The sequence below is a fragment of the Barbatula barbatula genome, assembly GCF_947034865.1.
Source record: "Barbatula barbatula genome assembly, chromosome: 15".
Taxonomy (NCBI): domain Eukaryota; kingdom Metazoa; phylum Chordata; class Actinopteri; order Cypriniformes; family Nemacheilidae; genus Barbatula; species Barbatula barbatula.
The window spans coordinates 6,731,943-6,747,014 of record NC_136778.1 but is presented as its reverse complement, the minus strand read 5'-3'; the positions used below and the strand labels follow the sequence as shown (position 1 = coordinate 6,747,014).

Here is a 15,072-nt window from a genome sequence, read left to right as displayed (position 1 = left end):
TAAATGCTAAATGAAAATGATTGGTAGATTATGACTGGCATTAATGTCAATTGTAAAACTGGGTAGCACTGACCACTAGTGGATGGTTATTGCAATTCGTCACCTGCAACTTGTAGCTCAATCGATCAGTTAAACTACAGATGGCGCTGTAACACAACAATTATTCGTTTTATGATGAGCGTTTTTGTCTCCCCGCGGGTTAAAAATGCATTTACTTTATTTAAGAAGTTAAAATACCTGTAACTAGTGTTATCAAATGGAAGAGTGGTTGAGGTAAAGCCTCATAAATATAACAAACAGTAGCCTTATAATAATAATAATAATAAGCGTATCGTGTGCGCATCTGTGGCTGCGGACTAGTGCAATCTTGAACATTTGCCCCTCGAGTCTCTCAATCCTCCTGCCCCCTCGCTTCATTTCATATGCAACGTCTCTTGAGCTTTTTCTCAGTCCGGCTGAACACCGATGATCAGGCACCTGCCCTCATCTGGACTTTACTGTTCCTCTTCTTGAAAGCCCCTGTCCCGGAGAGCACTGCAAATGGATACGTTTGCTAGTTCATAATTTTTGAGGAGTGAGTTATAAACCGAGTGTTTGGAGGGATTTTAACATTGTGCACGATGACTGATATGGGAATTTGGTGCGTTTTATGGTTTATGGAAATTGTCCTCACTTCGGCCGCTCCGAAACCACACCAGCAAGTTCTGGAGGTGACGAAGAGACAAAATGACTCCGTGCAAATGGAGGTAGATAACCAAGAAAATATATTAAGTCAGGTAAGATACGTTTTAACAGCATATTTCATTCCATTGAACAGTTATTTATGAATTAGTTTGTGCATTAATAAGTCATTAAAAGGTCAATGAAGTAAATAAAACAAATCATGTGTTATATTTGAATATATTAGTATGGGATAGTTACAATCAATTTGAATTCGATCATGTTGACATTATTTATTACAATTATTATAACATCTAACCTGCTGGAAAAGCAAATCATATTTTTTTGGAAAATAAAATATTATAAAAAAGTGGTTTCCATTGCAAATAGCATTATTAAGAATCAGCCGTTTAGCATAAAAAAAGTATAAAGTCCATCTGTTTATTGGCTCCCCATTGCTTGCTGGAAAATGCATCCGTCCTTTTTTCTTTATAGCTGCTGGGTGATTATGACAAAGTGAAAGCCCTTTCGGAAGGATCTGACTGTGGCTGTAAATGTGTTGTCAGACCACTGAGTGCGAGCGCTTGCAAACGGATCCAGGAGGGTCAATCGACGCCTGAGGACTTCTATACGGTGGAGACCATCACATCAGGACCCCACTGCAAATGTGCATGCATCGCCCCTCCGTCAGCTTTAAACCCATGTGAGGGCGACTTCAGGTTGAAAAAGCTGCAACAGGCTGGAAAAGATAATATTAAGGTGACACGAGCATCTGAAACTTACACTAGGTTCAAAATAGGACAGGATAGCATATGCATTAATAAAAACATCTTACCGAAAAATGGACAACACCTGCCATGATGTAAATCATTTACTTTGGATTTCCTAGCTCTCTAGTGTACTGGAGTTGCTGGAGGGATCCTTTTATGGCATGGACCTTCTGAAACTGCACTCAGTCACAACCAAGCTTCTTAATCGAGTGGACAATATAGAAAAAGTAAGTCGCTGTTTTGTGTTAAATATAAAAAATGTTTTAAATGAAAGTATAAAACACTTAACTAATTATAGTATAGTTACTATGTATATGTGTAGTTACTATAAGGGATTAAAAGAATAGTTTAAAAACTGCATAATGCAAAAGAACAATGCTTTGAACATTGTATTAGTCATATTTCATATTTTAATAAATGAGTGCAAAATCGGGGACTGGAGGTAAAGAATAAAAAAACACTATGAAAGTCTAATGAAAGTAGTTTATTGGACGTGTGCGCTACATTCAAGTCTTCTGTCATACAGTAGCACACAACTCATATTTACTGTGCTTGTAAAGTCTCAAGTTTGGAACAACATGCGAGTACAATATGAAAGATTTGATTATTTTCGGTCAACTAATACAATAAAAACTATTATCAGATGTTTTTAGATATTAATGTCCCTTTACCTGTTTTTTTAGACTCAGATATACAGATCAATGTTACGTAATTGGTGTCCTCTTATGGTTAACCCTTCACAGATGGTCTCCAACAGCCAGACTAACGACAAATCAAACACAACCAGCACGTCTCTAAATCCACAGCTTCCCACATCCTCACCGAAAACTTTGTCAGCACAAGTGCAGGAGAAGAAAACAAGTCTAAAGGAGCAGAGTGATGAAGCAGCCGCATTTCAGCACCTGGAGGTGAGAAGGTTTTCACCATTGCTTTAGAAGGCAATTTAAAAATGACATCCTGTAGTCATGTCCAATACATAATAATGAAACAATCCAAACATTACGTTAGACCAATGGCCCATCTCCAGCTGACTTTTATTGATTTACGCATGCCTTCCCTGCAGTTCAAGGTATACCTCATATTACGGCTAACTGATTTGAAACACTTCCTAATTTAGTTTTACATAATATTCTCGGGCCAGCTGAACAAGTTGTCTGTGAATACGTTAATAGAGAAAAGATAAAGATCAGTCTATATATTATTCTGCTCAACTTGTTTACTTGCAGAGTAAGTATGAAGAAAAGTTTGTGGGAGATCTTTTAAAAAGCAGCGGATCCGACTTACAAAAGGCAGTTGCAGCCTTGCAAGAACAAGAGCGTTCTGGGAGGGAGAAGCAACCGAAAATTATTGTTAGGGGAATGACATACTATAAATCTGACCCGGTGGAGGAGGCAGACACAGAGGAGAGCTGTAAGTATAATTGTATGTTTTCAGCATCTTCATTTAAAGGTCTAAAGTTGACCCTTTTGAAATAGATGTATTATAATGATATGTTGCTTTGTTCACCATCGCAGTAGATGAGAGTCACAGTGGCGACAGCTCGATTGATCTCTTTGCTGATGAGCAACTCCTCCACCACAAAGCTCGTCACTTTAGGCCTGTCATCGGGGCATGGTCTGTCCCACCGAAACCCAAGACAGAAGGAAAAGTGATGGCTGCACAAAATAGCCTTCAATCTCCATCTGCTGGACTATTAGACCCCGCCCTCCCCATTAAAACACCTGACCCTATATCCATTCTAGCTCTAACCACTGTCTCCTCCACCACAGAAAACACTATAGGAGATCACAGAACCACACCAACACCTATTGTGATGGGTAATTTTGAGCTTATAAACCCTATAGATCAGACTAAACCTCAGATAATCATCCAAAAAACACCCACAACTCCATCTTTGAAACCAGCTCAAGACATTTTGGTCGAGTCATCCAATCTGAGCCACATAATGTCACTTGAGTCAACCACAGCATCGGTTACCAAAGTGGTAAATACAGTCCTGTCCTTGACAGAAAATATGACAAAGGAGACAACAGTATCCTCTGTGACCAAGGATGGACCTGTTACTAAAACATTCTTAAAAGAAGATGAATCCCAAACTGGTAAACCTTTCTTTTCAATGGAGAGTATGACTCAAAAAATTGTCAAAGATTCAGAAAACACATTTAATAGCATAAAACCATCACCAGCCCCTCAGAAACCACCTGCCACAATGGCAGAATCTCATTCCAACACATTTACAGCCACAGAAAGAACTTTAAGATCAACTACTGACACAAAAGCTACCACCATGATGACGCCACACACAGACCATTCCGCAAACCTTCCCAAGATAAGACCTACCCATACAGCCACCTCAGTTGCATCTTTTATGAAAACTACATCCCCTACAACAACTAAAACCACAACAATAAGCACAAACAAACCTGGCAAACGTAAGTATAGCATCAATTGGGATGAAGAGACAGAGGTACAGCCAACGATGGATAAACCAAGCGTAGTAGAAAAAGTGGTGGAAGAGAACTTTGAGGAACCTCCAAGGAAGTCAGGTAGAGAAAACCAAGGTTCATTGGTTTCTTTGGTGTTCTCATACAACAGACGGATACCCTGCTGAAAAAACATAACCCTGCCCAAAACACAATGGAAATGTAATGCATTTAATGATTGATGGGAACCAATGGAACACCATTAAATCCTCTGGAGAATGTGAAGCTACGTCACACCGTGTATAATGTTGCACCATCTTTGGAGGATCGCTGCTAGTGCGTTCAATGCAGCTTTTTCGTTTTTCTTGTTTGATTAGGAAATATAACTTTGTTGGTCAGTCTTGCTGTGTTAAAAACTGCAGTAGCTCTACGCAGAGTCATTCCGGAAAACTCCCACGTTCCTTCACTTTCAATTTCTTCATATATCAACAAATTACATTACATAAAACAATAATAGTAGTGGAGTAGGATCCTCCCAAGATGGCTGCGTGCAACATGCAACATAGGGTGTCACGTCAGCTTCACATTCTCTATTGGAATAATGCCTAAAACACACTATAAAAAGGAATTTTGTGATGGAAATAAAGGAAATAATGGTAATAAATTGTATTTTATTAGAAACCATTAGAATTTGTGTGATGGTTTCTGTTGGGTTTCTATTGTTTTTTCAGCAAGGACAAAATATATGTTAAGGTCATAGTAGAATTGCACAAGAGAGAAACGTGGCTGCATTTGTGAACAAGTCTGTTTTTGTTTTCAGGAATGTGTAAAGACACCTTGGCCACAATCTCGGAGCCTATCACACACAATACATTCGGTCGAAATGAAGGGGCTTGGATGAAAGATCCGCTGGCTCAAGACGACAAGATCTACGTCACAAACTATTATTACGGCAACAATCTCCTTGAGTTTCGCAATATGGATGTCTTTAAACAAGGTAATCTTTATCACATTACATCACATTCATATGATCAGAAAGTTTTTTCCATGTTGTAAAAAAGCAATTTTGTTTTCAAAGGTCGATTCACTAATTCCTACAAGCTGCCTTATAACTGGATCGGCACCGGACACGTGGTCTACAACGGTGCTTTTTACTACAACCGCGCATTCTCCCGAGACATTATAAAGTACGACCTGCGGTTGCGTTATGTGGCCGCCTGGACCATGCTTCACGACGCGGTCTTTGACAACGACGACGTGTCCGCATGGAGATGGAGAGGAAGCTCAGACATGGATCTGGCCGTAGATGAGAGCGGACTTTGGGTGATCTACCCAGCGCTGGATGATGAGGGGTTCCTGCAGGAAGTGATCGTGCTGAGCCGCCTGAACCCTAACGATCTAAGCATGAAGCGGGAAACGACCTGGAGGACCGGACTCAGAGGCAATCGCTACGGCAACTGCTTCATCGTATGTGGCGTTTTATACGCAACGGAGAACAACAATCAGCAGGACACAAATTTATCCTACGCATTTGACACGCACACCAACACTCAGATGGTCCCTCGCTTGCCTTTTAGCAACAACTACACTTACATCACTCAGATTGATTACAACCCCAAAGAGAGGGTGTTGTACGCTTGGGATAATGGACATCAGGTTACTTATAATGTTCAGTTCGCCTATGTAGATCCACTCTAGTCAAACGTCAGTCCTTGTACTTTGCACCAAATGAAATGTCATCAGGAAAAACCACAAATGTGTTCAAGTGGATTGTTGATCAGTTCACTTATTTCTAGAAACGTTTAGTTATTATGCCATTATGTTTTCAAAGTGCAAAAATGTTCGTCTTTCTGGACCAGGGCTGCGTTTCCCAAAAGCATCTTAAGCTGTTGATTGTAGCTTTGGTCACAATGGTTCTAAGATCAACACAAGGTTACGATGCTTTTGGGAAACGCAGCCCTGATCTTTCATGTTAAAAAAGCATCAAACTTTTCCGTTATAGCTATACAAGCTTTGCAGTCAGCATGAATTCTTTAGATATTGGGAATGCTTGCTTTTGCACTATGAAAATGGACCTCTATGTTTATAGGTGTACTTCTAGTAAGGCTGGCAAAATATTATAAAAAATTTTGAGGTGTATATATTGTAAAATAAAAACTAAGACATGGATCTGATGAATGTAAAAATAAATACAATTTGTATTTTCATAAGCATATCTCAGTTTTTTCTACGACAAACTAACACTTGCAGTTAAGTAAAAGTGATGGCAGACATTGTTTCAGACACATTTTCATTACTTTTTGATGTCTTTGTGTATTTTATTGCAAAATCTCTGTAAAACTCAGAAAATGACTGCAATTACATATAATTAAATATGAGCTGAGTAAGATTGATTGTGCTGGTTTTCCTTAACAAGCGAAGGAGGATGTGCAGGTGTAAATCTAGACATATCTTGTCATTGAACCAGAAAATACTTTCAAAGAGCTATAATAACCACTTCATACAATAGTTCTTCATACCCCACAATTCACAAACCTTCAATTTTAGAGAGATGAATTCAACATAATTTTACCAAACATAATTTCCAAAACGCAAGTGAAATATAGACAAATCACTCACATCCTTAAACTAGTATTTGTCCAGTGTTTATTTCTTTGCATTGTTACAAAATTTCTTTCATTTCTGTCGTTGTGTCAGAAGACATTTTACAAAAATGTTTCTTGCGGGAAAAGGGGATTCAAGGAAATAAAAAAAACATGGTTTCATGTTCAATCATAAATGGTAAGTGCAATAAAACGGGAAATATCAGGCTAGACAACTGTTTTTTTTTACATTTGTCAGGTGCATTTCATTTAAATGGCAAAAAGAAATGGCTTAAATTAACCCACAGAGACAAAACAATTATCTAAACATCTTAAAATATATTCCTACACTATTCTTTGGAAATATAAATACACCTGAATGTGTCCTGAATGAAAAGAATCCCTTTTCATTTTCTTTTTCTATTCGCTAGTCACATCTATAGAAAAAAGGCTCGCTGCCAAGGCAGGTTCAATGAAGAGAGTAGAATTAAACATAGGCCTTAACTGTGTACCAAACAAGCTTGGTGCATATGATAAAATTTCATAAATATTCACTTAAGTTAATTTTCCAAAGCAACAAAAAGGGTGCAAACTAAATCAAAGACAATTTCCACAAATTGGCAGAAGTTTGACAGCTACCACAAATAACAGAAGTGAAGTAAATACGCACCTGAAGCACATCACTCAAGACACATTAAAAGTGCTGTGACAATCTGTTCTGTTTCAATTTTTGTGAAATTAAAGTAACAGTAGCCTTTGAAAACAAAACTAAGGAATAAGACTGGATTTCAACTTATTTTACTGTGTATTGTGCATTACACCAGTCACAAAAGTACAAAAATCATAAAATGGCAAGATTACTTTTTTGTTGTCAAAAGATTGCTTGGGTTAAGAGGAACCCATGAGAACTCCGACAGGGGTCGCGGGCTGGCTGTTGCTGGGGGCCGGGTGATATATAGAGTCTGTTTGATTGACACGCAAGATGGGCGGAATACTAGACGATTTGATGTGGAGGATCCTGGTGTCCATGACCTCACAGTCGATCTGCATCATCACCTCAAACTCTTTGTCTTTTAAGACGCTATCTGTAATGAGAAAAAAACACAGAAATGTAGTGTTACAAGCATGTGCACACAGACTATTCGTGTGAAGTTAATGCAGGTGAATGCTGGGTGGCCAGAGGTTAAAGGGATTTTAGGGCGTTCTTAAATGATTCTCTCAGATGATTCACAGAGGTCAGGCGCATCCTGGCCTTTGTTTTTTCAAAAAGCAATAAACAACAGATGACTCCCACGTGAAGCAAAATGGGATCAAGGATCCTTTGTCGAAACATCCCTGAAATGATCATCCACCATGCGAGAAGTCTTTTCTTATGATCTTTGGCAATAAATGTGATATTTTGAAGAACTATTTAAATCTATGATTGAAAATATAAATAGCAAGCAATGCAACTCTCAATGGGAAATAATGAACTGACATACAAAATTAAATGTTATAAAACATTGATACACTCATATTACACAATCATTTTAATAAACATACAATCATTTAAAAAGAGTAAACACTTTAGGGATGAGACAATGTATAAATCATGCTTTGGCATAAACTGACACAGTTGGAAGCTCTTTCATCTTCCAGATCCCTGGAAGACAAGGTCATGCTCAGACTTCTTTTCCCATGTTTTGACAGACTCATAAAAACTTGTCAAACACAGGCGGCGGGTCTGTAAGGTATTTTAGAAGATACTTTTAAAAGCAAGACAGTTTAAATAATCACGCTGCACATGCAGTTTCCACCTTTCTATAAGCAGACCATGAGATCTTCACATTCATTCAGAGCATATGGACAGCAGGAAAGTGACTTGACTCGCTTGAGTCGTGATAAAAACTTTATAAGCCTGACAGCATCACAACAGGTCAATCTAAAGCACATTTCCAGACATAACTGGTGAAAAGATTTACGTATCATACATACCAACTGTAGATGACCAAGATGAGGTTCTTGAAATGAAGATCTTACTCAGTGCTGTACAAATCATTATCTGTCACTTTGAAAGACTGGATTGAACACTTTTCTTCATTGGCTATTTTTTTCTGTCAGTAAAATATGGTAAGGCACTTTATATACACCATTTTCATCAATTTCAATCTCTATTAAGGATGTTACAATATCAGATTTTCACCAGCAGATTATCGTGGCCTAATCAATTGACAATAATAATAGATTTTTTTTAAATAAATTATTTTACTAGTCAAATTCATCTTTAATTTTGTGTTTTGCCTTTTGATTTTGTCAATGAATCACACAAAATAAAAATGTAGAAATCCGTGACTCTTAAAGGGATAGTTCAGCCTAAAATAAAAATTCTTTCATCATTTACTCGCCCTCGAGTTTGTAAAATCTGTATATTCTCTATATCTCTATATTTCTTTGTTCTGATAGACACAGAGAAATATGGTTGGAAGAATGCTTGTAACCAAACAGTTCTTGGCCACCATTGACTACCATAGTAGGAAAAATTACAATGGTAGTCAATAGTGAGTAAATGAAGACAGAATTTTTAGACAGTTTAATTTATAATACATGCAAAATTAACAAAATAAAGATAATCATGCTTTTTAATGTTACTGTCATTGTAAATAAGTTATGAATTTTTTTGGTTTAACAAAACTTATGGTTATGCAAGTAACTCAGGAAAAGTCTCTTTCGAACTGCAGCCGGTCACAGAATCTGTGTTTGAAGGTGCACAGGGCTGCAGAAATCATCAGAGATGATGGGTTACAGCAGTCATCTCTGCATTTAACCACATGCAATAAAATGACATTAAAATGCTCAGCTGCACATGTCATCACAAACTCTATAGGATCTTTCCCCCATCACATCTCTACGTTTCCAATCTCTCTGAAAAATTTTCCATTCTCAAAGGCTTTCCACTTGGGGAATTCTTCTGGATCTAAAATTCGACTGCCCGAATGCCGAATACATTTAAAATCTAACACTCAAGAGTCTTGAGCAAGTTCCTGATGACACTGGGGTGCACTAACTTTTACAAAAACTGGCTTTTGAGGTCTTGCCAAACTTCCTTTGAGAGAGAGATCTCCCTCTGGATCAGGGCTATGACTTCTAAAGTTGGAAGACCATATGAGAACCTGAGAGGGACGGTCTGTATTAATGCCACTGTGAGACTGCATTAACTTTTTAACCAAACTTTTTTTTAAATAAGGCAAATCCAATAAGTGCCGATACAATACAATTGCTTTTGGGCAAATCCAATAAGTGCCGATCTCACTGAGATTTGATGCATGTTGACTTCAACAACATGCAGCAAACAAGCAAACAAAGAACGATCATGATCATCTCTCTAGGTCACAGATGATTTGAATGCTGACTCAGAACTCCTGTGAAGACTGGGAAACAGAACAGACGATGAAAGGCGCTTGACACTGCAAGGCTCTGCAACAACTCCAAACCAAACACTTTTATGCAAAACCCGAAAATGCAATTGATGGATGATGAAGCAAAAAGCCCTTGATTTGTTGTTTGGGCTGTTTTTGTGATGGAAATGGGCCACACCAGAAAACAACATGAAATGTTTCTCGCTATCCTTGCACAACATGTGGTGAAAAAAATTGCCTGATTTAAACCCAAAATCTTGAGCGTGTATAACCAAGAACAAAAACACCTGGCGGCGATTTTGAAAACTAGACCGTCCTAAGCTGTCCAAAACTTGTTCTCATTATAAAAACCAAATGAAAGCCATCTTTGAATTGGCATTTCCAAATAATAACAGGATGAAGCTGGAAAAATTATATCAACATGTACACTTTTACTAAGCTGTACTCTAAAGAAGCAATTTTCAGATTTGGTTTATATAAACAATTAAACCTTATGAGCTTTAACATCCACCAGGTTTCTGTCAACAAGGCAATTCAGGAATTCCAGAGGACTTCAGGATTTTTACGGTATTGAAGGTGGATTGATGCATATTGGCATAAGTACCATGTTTGTACAAAAGCCATGCTGTGTTATAAGAGCAGCACACTCAGCATGTCATCTCGTTCAAAGCCTTTTAAAGCACACTTGAGGAAACTACTAACATGACCATAGGAAAAACACAGAGGGGGAAAGACTCCGTCTTTCACAATAGCCTGTTCGCCCCTGCAGGTCTGATATCGCATTTCCCTTAGTCACCATTCTTGAGATCAGAACAGAGCTGATCTAATCTGATACTGTGACCACAAGCCAAGAAAAGAAGGGAGAGAAATTTAATAAAAGTGATGGGAAAACTTTAGCAATTTACACGGTACGTGATACGCAGCAAAACTGCTGTGACCTCGCAGGCTTAAATACGGCCGCTTTCCAAGGTAGCTTAAGCCCTTCTCCTGCTTTACATGGTGTCCTGATCACCATGTCAGGGTTTATTTTGCAATAAAAACCATCTGGCTGTACGTTATCCCTTACTTACTTTAAAATGAATTAACATAAACCATCACCAGCTAGATAAAGACGAAACCTATACATAACATCTTTCAACATCTCTTTTTTTAAGTGAGTGGAAGTAAAAAATATTCCTATTGTTTATTTGTAATAGAAAATAAGATTCCCAGCTCTTTCCTCTTACCGTTATAATTATAATTCATAGCTGGCAGGACCAAAGACATCTTGGGCCGGCTTCCTTTGTTGTGGCTGGTGGCGGGAAGAAGGAGGTGATCCTGTCAGCAAGAGAGGAAGAGCTATTAGTCACCGACCAAATCACATTCATGAGAAGAGTTTATTTAGCTAGTGGGAATTTTAGAATTTTAAAATTTCATAAGATTTGTTTATTGTAATCGGTACCAAGAGGAGACATTCTCCTGTCAGGACACACATTTGTTGAAGACAGAAACCATACAGATTGAAAAACCCTACAGTTGAAATAACATACACTCGTATCTGTCTGGGTGACAGATGGAAGTCAGGTCACAGATCAGTGATTTTAGTGACAGCGGGCAGAATTGATCAAATGCTTTGGCATTTGATACCATCTGCAGTTACTGTACAAAAGATGTGAGTTCACGGGGAAATTAATGTCTAATGCTGTTCTTGATTAGACATTAATATGACAATATGTGACCCTGGATCACAAAACTTAAGTAGCACGGGAACATTTTTAGTAAAAGCCAAAATACATTGTGTGGGTCAAAATTATAGATTTTTCTTTTATGCCAAAAATCATAAGGGATATTAAGTAAAGAACATGTTCCATAAAGATATTTTGTAAATTATCAACCCAAAATATATAAAAACTTTATTTTTGTGAGTGGATGGCCTGCTACAGTGCCTCGGATTAACAACTTCAAAGGCGATTTTCTCAATATTTAGATTTTTTGCACCCTTAACTTCCAGAGTTTTACACTCTTGTATCTCCACCAGATATTGTCCCATCTTAACAAACACATATATCCATAAAAAGCTTAACTATTCAGCTTTCAGTTGATGTAAAAATCTCAATTACAAAAAATTGACCCATAAGACTGGTTTTGTTGTCCAGGGTCACATATGGTATCAATATGACAATAAGACCCCACACAGTCCCTTTACTTATTTGATAAAATTGCACACAAAACTGAAAGACTCCATACAGGTTCGGAATGAGATGAGGGTGAGTAAATAGTGAAAGAATTTTCACTTTTGGGTGAACTATCCTTTAATATGTTTTTTCATCCCTGTATTATTGGGCTGTGAAACATGTTAATCCCGCTGAGTAACTGCATGCAAATACAAAAGCGGTTACTTATTGATTTATACGCAAACCAAATGCTCTTAAGTGAGCGAAGTTTATGCTGCAAAATGCATCAGATCTTTTGAAACAGTCAAAGGTCTGTCAATGTGAAACTGTAAAGTAGGTATAACCTATAGCCAATGTAGCCTCCAGAGCTGAGAAAATAGAGATGTAGAAAGTGCGAAAGGCAAGTGACGTGTGCAGAATGGTATGAGGTATCCATTCCACAGCCAGTAAAGGGACTTCCAGACAATTTAAAAGTGTGACAGGCTCACTGGGAGCTGTAAACTGAGGATATCATGATGGGCTTACATAAGAAGGATAATGGAAACATTTTTAGCACGGTTTGGAACGTTTGCCGTTCAGCTCCAGAAGTTCCCAGAGCTTGATGGGATTAGTTTGCCAACACAGTCCAGAGAAAGATGCAAGGGCTCATCTCACATGCAGGGGAGACATTTATAGAATAAATAAAATCAGAAAAGCAAAACCCTGTAGAGTAACACTCCCAGAAACCCGGGAAACTAAATAAATAAACACACAGAAACAACACTAATCAAGTCCATAATAGTAAAAAAAAAAACATTTCCTCTGTGATGTTGCATTGCTCTCAGAGGTCTTACACAACCTGAAACAATTTAAACCGCTTTTATTATTTATTTAGGTGGTCTACCTTCCCTTTAAGTTTAAGAACCACTGTTTTAAAGGAGCAGAATGGAAATTTTAGCAGCATCTATTGGTGAGACTGCGAATTCCACCCCTCCCCCTCTCTTTCGAAGCACTATTCATCCTTCTCTCACAGGACAAAGATGTCGTCACATTGTCGTTTCTTGGCCAAAGGAGATAACGTATGTACGAAATGAACTCTGAAGAGTAGTTTCTCCAAGTGCTTAAAGTGATACTTCACCCAAAAATGAAAATTATGTCATCGTTTACTCACCTTCGAGTTGTTCCAAATGTGTATGCATTTCTTTGTTCTGATGAACACAGAGAAAGTTACTTGGAAGAATGCTTTTAACCAAACAGATCTCAACACCTATTGACTACCATAGTAGAAAAAATTACTAATTCATTTTCTTTGTTCTGTTGAACACAAAATAATAAATTTTGTTGGACAGCAAACAGTACTGGGGCACTTTTGACTACCTTGTTTTTTTTCATACTAAATATCTTTCTCTGTGTTCATCAGAACAAAGAAATTTAGACCGATTTGGAACAACTCGAAGGTGAGTAAATGACGACAGAATTTTCATTTTTGGGTGAAGTATCCCTTTAAAGCTTTGACCTTGAGGGTCACCATCTGAGGAAATTTCTGACGGCGACGGATCAATGCTGTGAGAGACTTGCAAAAAGAGTGAACAAACCTAGAGACCAAACAAAACCGCAAAAACACGACCTATGACTAAACCAGGGAAATGTCTTATGACTTAACTATTTGAAGATGGAAATGATTTCTGTTGACACTAATGAAGAGTAAAAACAATGACAACTATGATTTTTTTCAAGTCCTTAAATCAAGTCAAGATAAACAGTACCAAGAAATAAAATGTTCAAAGTGAGCTTTAAAGAAAGATTTACAACATTAGTCATTTCCTGTTTTGTTAGCACAAAACAGTTTTGGAGTCCTGTTTGCTGTTAAAATACAATAGCGATTCCCAAAGCACTCAATCAATGCCAGAAAAGAAGGACGGATTGCCATTCATCGTCACATCCAACACAAACCGGTGAAATGTGATATAATTACACTCATTTTAAATGTGTATATTGAGTCTTTTTCCCATCTTGGGTGTGGTGTTCTCTTTGTAACAAAAAGCAATTAAAGAAAACTTGATAATACATTGTCCAACATTATTCACATCTCCCCAAAGCATAATGAGAAACAGGAAGGCCTACAGAGAAAATGGAAAGAAAATCATCATTCATAGAAAAAAGATTGAATGGATGAAGGAAAAGGGGAATTTAGTGCTAAAACACAATAAATATGACCAGACAAATGGTGTCTGACTCTAAACAAATGATGCCAAAATCTTTGAGAGCATGTCAGGTTGAGAATAACAACAATTGTCAAAATCATGTTTGTATGTATGTTTGAATGAGTCCATCTTCGCATCTACAAACGTGTAAACGTGTGAAATACAGCTCACTGCACATACATGTTTATATAAAAACCGTGACTAACACTGGCATTGAAGAATTGTGACAACCGCTGTGTGCTTCGTTTTAAACAAGAGCAATAGTTTACAAACAGAAAACTGTAAAACAAATTAACCGTGACCATGTGAGAAGATGGATAGACAGATGGACAGCAGGACAGATTGATAAAGAGAGTGGTCAGCTTACCCTGCGGAAAGAGATCACGTAGAATGTGTCCCCTCTTCTGTTGAGCTCATCAAAGAAGTCATTGTAGGTGCGGTGGGGGGCGTAGTACACCTGCAGCTCACTGCTGGGATTCCTACATAGACAGACGTCAGACACATCACACATTAACTATAAGAGCTGGCTTGAAAACCATTTTATATATTTAATAACAAAAAAGGAGGTAGAGAAGGTAGAGTGTTGTATTTAAAATGACACAGAACTCTAAAACAAAAGAACTATGACACTATGTCTCAAATGTTCTAGTTTTATCTGTAGTTAATGGTTTTTACATTTGAATGAAATAATGTGCACTGCAGAGCAAACAAGATGTCAAAGTCATGAACGTTCTCATGAATCTCTTGATAAAACACATATTTTTTCCTGTGTGAATGTGGTGTTTTTCCTATTGTTAATGTGCAGAAATGGAATGACAGTCATGCTAAGTTTTGGCACGATGCACTGCTGAGGTCAGGCAAACACGAGCAGCCAAAATTATGACTTACTCTGAGTGAAAGCAAGCG

General features: G+C 37.7%; 2 protein-coding genes across 2 annotated transcripts in view; one reads left to right on the top strand and one right to left on the bottom strand.

Annotated features, from left to right (window-relative positions):
* Nucleotides 1-410: 410 nt before the first annotated feature.
* Nucleotides 411-6,238, top strand: olfml2ba (olfactomedin-like 2Ba). The gene is made up of 8 exons (XM_079475257.1): nucleotides 411-776; nucleotides 1,156-1,419; nucleotides 1,550-1,657; nucleotides 2,174-2,338; nucleotides 2,657-2,840; nucleotides 2,945-3,976; nucleotides 4,674-4,850; nucleotides 4,932-6,238. The coding sequence occupies exons 1-8, from the start codon at nucleotides 621-623 to the stop codon at nucleotides 5,549-5,551; spliced, it is 2,706 nt and encodes a 901-aa protein (XP_079331383.1). The 5' UTR covers nucleotides 411-620; the 3' UTR covers nucleotides 5,552-6,238.
* The window catches only part of atf6 (activating transcription factor 6), a 28,257-nt gene continuing 19,339 nt past the window's right edge, over nucleotides 6,155-15,072 (bottom strand). The window contains exons 14-16 of the mRNA XM_079475258.1: nucleotides 14,534-14,645; nucleotides 11,057-11,147; nucleotides 6,155-7,520 (exon numbers count right to left, since the gene is read on the bottom strand). Coding sequence (XP_079331384.1) covers nucleotides 7,324-7,520; nucleotides 11,057-11,147; nucleotides 14,534-14,645 — 400 coding nt within the window. The 3' untranslated portion in view covers nucleotides 6,155-7,323. The remainder of the gene's footprint in view (nucleotides 7,521-11,056; nucleotides 11,148-14,533; nucleotides 14,646-15,072) is intronic.